The 5,953-nt window shown below is 43.3% G+C and overlaps 1 protein-coding gene across 2 annotated transcripts in view; it reads right to left on the bottom strand.

Moving 5' to 3' along the window:
- The window catches only part of myo1ea (myosin IEa), a 59,979-nt gene that overhangs the window by 8,787 nt on the left and 45,239 nt on the right, over positions 1-5,953 (bottom strand). For both annotated transcript variants that reach the window (XM_008289354.1, XM_008289355.1), the window contains exons 18-22: positions 4,010-4,108; positions 3,673-3,817; positions 571-685; positions 315-484; positions 66-211 (exon numbers count right to left, since the gene is read on the bottom strand). In XM_008289354.1, coding sequence (XP_008287576.1) covers positions 66-211; positions 315-484; positions 571-685; positions 3,673-3,817; positions 4,010-4,108 — 675 coding nt within the window. The remainder of the gene's footprint in view (positions 1-65; positions 212-314; positions 485-570; positions 686-3,672; positions 3,818-4,009; positions 4,109-5,953) is intronic.

Genomic DNA, 5,953 nt, shown 5'->3' with positions numbered 1-5,953 from the left:
TGGGAACACAGCAGCCCAGTCTGGCCCAGACCTGAGGGATTCGTGCACTGGAAGGCAGTTTGTACCTGAGAGACACCGCTAAGATCTTCTCCACATCAATCCGCCTCTTCAGCACCTCGGTCACCTGGCCTTTGTCTGGTCCCTGCTTCACCTTGTCTCTTCCAATCAGATACACAGACTTTGGTGTCAGGATCAAGTCTCTCTTAATCCCCTAAACATAGAAGAAAAAACACAGCAAGCACATGAGTGTTCTGTCAGCTGTTGAGCCAAAAAAATAAAAAAGAAGAAGAAGCTGCATGCGGACCGACACCAACCTTGAATCGACGGTCGTATTTGGTGACTTTGTCGGCGAAGTCGATCTTTTCTCTCTTGGCCAGAAACTGTCTCAGCTCAGGCCTGTCGTCCATCCCGAGGTAGTCGCCTACAAAGTTCCTGTTGAGGCTGTGTCGCCGCCTCTCTTTCCGGTTCAACAGCAGGTCTGAAGCTGGAAAAACAACCGCAGAGCAAGACGGTGAGAGACGGAGACGGAAGCAGACGGACGTTAAAGCGGTCAGACGTCTCCTCGCTCACCTTCTTCTCTCATCTGAACATACTTCTTGCGGGCCACGTACTTCCTCCAGGCCTTCTGGATGGTCCGAGCGTAGCCGTCAAACTTGCGCTCCCTCGTCTCTTCCAGCAGAAAGAGCTGCAGGACAAATAAAGAACCAAAGAGACGTACAGTAAACACACCTGAGTGCATGAACCTAAACACCTGCAGTGAATGGAAGGAATGAGCGCAGACGCATAGTGAACATGCCTGAGAACAACTGAGTACACAAAGCCTGCACTGATCATTTTTATGGCTTTTCACTGTCAGAAGGAGGTTTTCTTAGAGTGCTGTGCAGTCGGCTTTGTTATCTGGTTGCTTGGATATTCACGATTAAATAATTCAGCTCCTGAATCCTGGTGCTGTTCTACTGAGCTGCAGAGCAAACCGGCTTCCTTCTATAGTACCAGTTTGTAGAGACTGAAAATGGACGTTTATATTTCACTGCCTTCTATTTTATTACTTCAATGGGAATTTTTTTTTAAATTTCTCTTTTTTTCAAACATACAACTGACCAGTGAATTTGCAGAAGGAAAATAAACGTGTAAATGAGATGAAACAGGCAGAGACGAGCAGCGTTAGAGAACATTTCTTCAAGTCTGTCTTGAAATAACAGTCAGGTTGAGTCCTACAAGTAAATATTGCAGGCCATTAACCTCTTAACATCTGGCGTTGACATGCGTGGACATGACATTTTGGGTTATATTATTATTATTATATTATTATTATTATTATTATATTATTATTAAATTTTGTTGACTTTCTTCTATATTATATTTTCTATATTTTTATCCTATTTTATTTTATTTTATTTTATTTTACTTTGCCTTCATATCATACCCTACCCTTTAAAATTTGTTTTTTATTATTATTTTATTAATATTATTTTGTTATTGTTCATTTTTTTTAAATTTAATTATTTATTTATTTTTACATAAATTTTTTTTTTTTTTAATTTTATTTATATTTTTTCATTTTATTCCTCAAAGAGAAATAAAAAATGCATACCAAACAAGAGCTCGGGTCTTAAGAGCTTAAGAGAGCCTTCCTAATGTCACTTCAGTGTAAAACTGTGAAACTTATACGAGGTTTTGAATTCAACAAATCATGTCACCATCTTTCTACAACAATGACTTCTGTTGCAGCAAAGAAAACACAGAAAGTAGGAAAAACCTGTAACTTTGATAGATTGATGATTTAACATAACTTTAACATAAACTTTATATTCAGATAGGAGGAGATCTTTTAAAGGCCAGTTAGAACAGGATTAATTACTAGATGTTGCTTTAAGACAGACTTGAGGAAATGTTTGTTGTCCTGTGTACCACTCATTCTGCATAATTAAACCACTGCATTATGAAATCACATTCTTTAGGTTGTTTCAGCGCCTCCTGCACGAGGAGCTGCCTCTGTCCAGTCTATGTCATTTCCTGATGGGCCTCTTGACACGCAATCAGCCTCTCTGCCCGCTCGCTGCCAGACTAAACATCCTGCCCGGGGCTGTACCAGGCCCGGCATCCACACGGGCTGCAGTGTGACGGAACAGGAACAAACCACCAAAACACAACACAACAGATCGAGCCGCGACCACAAACGCTGCGAGCGCAGAAACGAACTGAGTCACCGGCTGAGACGCGTAATCGCTGAGGCTTCGGTGGTTTCTCTCTAGAAAACTGATCAAAGTTCCCGAAAGACAAACAGCAGGTGGTGTCCTGGTTCACGCTGGCAGCAGTAATGAGCCTTGTTATTAGATTATTGTCATTAAAATTACATTTATTTGATGTATAATTAATTAAGTGGTCATTTATGAGCACTATGCCAATATTTAATAAATGGTTAGTAAACCGCTATAATAGTAGATTAAAGTGTTTAATAATCTATTTAGTGGAGGCTGCTGAATAACACACATTTTTAAATGACTAAAACATTACAGTGTGTTATTAAACTCTGTATATTGCTTATAAATGCTAAATAAGGCAACAACGACAAAAACCGTGTTTTGTCCGACAACCAGAAAAGCGATTTTCTTCAACCACAAAACCAAATTGTTTCACAGAATTCCTGCTAATTATTAATATTATTTTAAGCTCTACTAATTGAAAACTATATTTCAGCCCTCATCAGTTTAACCGTGACAAACTAAAATATACAGGAAACATCCAAGACGTCATCTTGCAGGTGTGAACAGCCTCTGACGATATATATTACAAGTAATTATTTTTAAATTGATTCACAGATAACTGGCAGCTCCCCGAAGGCCTCCAGCTCGTCCGTCGTCGCTCTGGGGGGAGAAACTCGTCCAACATCTGGCGCCAAACAAACTTCACTTATTACATCCAGCAGAAAAACGCCTCAGTCATTCGGCTAATTAGCTGGTGTCAGTGTCTTATCGGACACAGAGGCTTGTTTTGAGAAGCGTGGCAGCTCATTTCAGCGCTCCGCCCTGCCTGATATTTGCGTTTCATAAGCACACCTCGATGACTTGGACTCTCAGTCCGGCGCTGTGGGGGATGGGGGCTCTTGGCAGTGCAAGGCTGCAATAAATAAGTAAAGCCATTCAGGATCAGCTGTAAGGCCGGAGTTAGGACTAAGATGTCTGTGTGTGAGCCTCCAAACATACATCTGTGTGTGTGTGTGCACGAGCACGATGTGTACAAATGTTAATAAGTGCAAGTTCAGGCTTCACACAAGCGGCGCTTTCATAAGAAAAAAAAAAAAAAGAGGAGTTATGGTGGAAAAAGACAAGCCTTTACGATGTCCCACCAAACTCTGCCTCAACCACAGCCTGTACTTGTGTTTGAGTTTCAGACTCAGTGTTGACTCAGTGCTGACGTGGTACCAGGGTCGGGTTCAATCTCCTCCCCTGCAGCCAGGATCCGAGCCTGGCTTGGGACACTCCTGCCCTTTTATGGAGCTTAGTGTAAAAATGGTGAGTTGAGTTTTCCCCCTGCGAACAATCTGCATGTCAGCTGATATCCTGACTTCAGCTCCACGTCGGTACAAGTCAGGCCTCCAAGGTTTTTGCTTTACGGAGACGCTGCGTTACGAAGGTTCAGCAGAAGAGGTGACAGTCTGGAGACACGTACCGACTCAGGGGCTTTGACGAAGATCTTGGTGCGACCGAGCTGGAACTGATCCTGGTCCATGTTGACAGACCGTAAGAGGTGAAGGACGCCTTGTTTCTCGTCTCCTCGCCACGTTGGCCAGGACTCTTTAGTCAGGATGGCGTACCTGAGGATCAGGAGCAGAGATAAAGAGGTTCACATTAGGAGTTTATGTGAATGTGGTTTGTTTTAATAAAGTAACAGGTTGCATTCAGTGTGGATCGGTGGCGTCACACCTGGAGTCTCGTCGGACACGATCAAGCACACATGAAATCACAGTGAAAAATAAAGACCACTTGGTGGGTTTGAGCTGTGATACCTGTTGAGGAACTTCCTGAAGACTCGGCGGTAGGCGTAGCCAGCACGCCTCACTCGGATGTTTTCCTTCAGACCCAGATACTCCACCTGGTGCTTCACTCTGAAGACAGAAGGAACTACGGTCAACATCACGTTAACTGTGAATGTGTCACTGTACCCTTATTATCTTCATCCCTTTTATATACGAGGTGTGTCATTAAAGTTCCAGGACTGGTGTCACAAAAGATGGATTTCAAACCCAAACTACCAACTACGACTTTTCCCCTTCAGACGATCAACCAGCACGTCTACAAAGAGATCCGTTTGCTTCGTTCAGATGAGGCGAGAGTTGTGGCAGGACAAGTTGTGGCTGCTTCACCATGGCAACCTGCTCACAACGCCCTGAGCATCCCACAGTTCCTGGCTGAGAAGAACATCTCCGTGCTGGAGCAACCTCCCTCCTCACCCCACCTGGCTCTGTGGGGTTGTTTCCTCTTCCCCAAGCTCAAGGGGGTCATCAAGGAGACCCGTTTAGAAGACGTGGACGACATCAAGATGGCTGTGACGACGGAGCTGAGAGAATAATCCTTCCAGGAGTGCATGGCGGCGTGAAGAGAGGGCTGGGAAAGTGTGTTAGACTCCATGGGGATTACTTGTAGTTTGGGTTTGAAATACATCTTATGTAAAACCAGTCCTGGAACTTTTCGGACACACCTAATAATAGGTTTTGTTCTCTACTTATAACCTCAGTATGTGGTGCTGACCCTGTTTTCTACTTTTGTGTTGAATGTAATGTGTCTAAAAAACCCTGAAACAAGACAAGAACCAACCTAATGTCATGAACCTGATGTGTACAAGCACTGATCGATACTGATGAGTAACTCTGGTCGTCAGCTATTAACTCCCAAACCTTTCCACGGCACATGAAGGCCTCGCTTCACGGGCGGAAGGGATAATTGCAGGTCATTGTATGCAAAGAAGGTGCTTTTGCTAACTTTTCCCTCAAACAAAGACCTTTAGCACTACTTGGTACACTCAGACTTCCTGTGAAAACAGCGGTTCCGGTGCTAATTAATGAGTCACCCGGTGCACGGCTCACAACAGGAAGTTCATAGGCTCCGAACAATGCATCAGGATTCTGTATGTGAACACGAAGTGCCCAAAACCTGTGGGCAGGAAAGGAAAAAAAGAAGCGGGAAACAGAGAGATAAAGGAAAGGGGGAATGCCTGAAACATGTCTCACGCGTCTTCAGATGACGTCCCAAAAAAAATGAGGGAAAAAGCAAATTGGGTGGAGACAGAACGAACGAGAACAATGATCCAGAGTTTACCTTTTGTTTGTGATGAATAGTCGGAGATGTGAGTTTAGCAAACTGCTGAGTGTAACTCTGGAATTAAGTGGCACATTTAATATCGTTGGCCATGAATTAAACATCAGCTGAAGCAGCGGTGAAGTGATGCCAGGAGAACAGGGCGTACTTTTAATTTGTGATCCCATTTTGGTTTTTTTTTAAGCTTCCTGTTCAGCAAAAGATAAACGCCCTGTTATAAAACATGACGTGTACTCTTGCTTATTTAGTTCACCCAAAAATGGAGATTTGATCACAGAAGAGATGCAGATTTTGCAATTAGTAGTTGCCCACAGACGAGACAACGGTTGTCTCACCCTGCAGGTCTTTGGGCCAGTAGTTTCTTTAGCGGGATTAGGTTCATTTTGTCTACTCTGAGGACAGGTATAAGGTTTCTGTTTTTATCCTGAGGAATTCCTGAGGAAGACTGAAGTGACAGTTGAAACACGTCAAGGTAAAAACAGCTTCTATCTAAAAAATACTCATTGAAACCTTATACAGTAGTTTCTTTTGGTTTAAACAGCGAGTGCAGGCCAGAGTGAGACATTACTATTATTCCTGCAGTGTAAGAGATATTCAACATGAGGTAAACCTGGTGTTTCAGTCAGAGATTCAGC

This window comes from Stegastes partitus, unplaced genomic scaffold, assembly GCF_000690725.1.
Source record: "Stegastes partitus isolate 25-593 unplaced genomic scaffold, Stegastes_partitus-1.0.2 Scaffold608, whole genome shotgun sequence".
In the NCBI taxonomy this organism is placed as follows: Eukaryota; Metazoa; Chordata; class Actinopteri; family Pomacentridae; genus Stegastes; species Stegastes partitus.
This window is presented reverse-complemented; position numbering and strand designations above follow the sequence as displayed.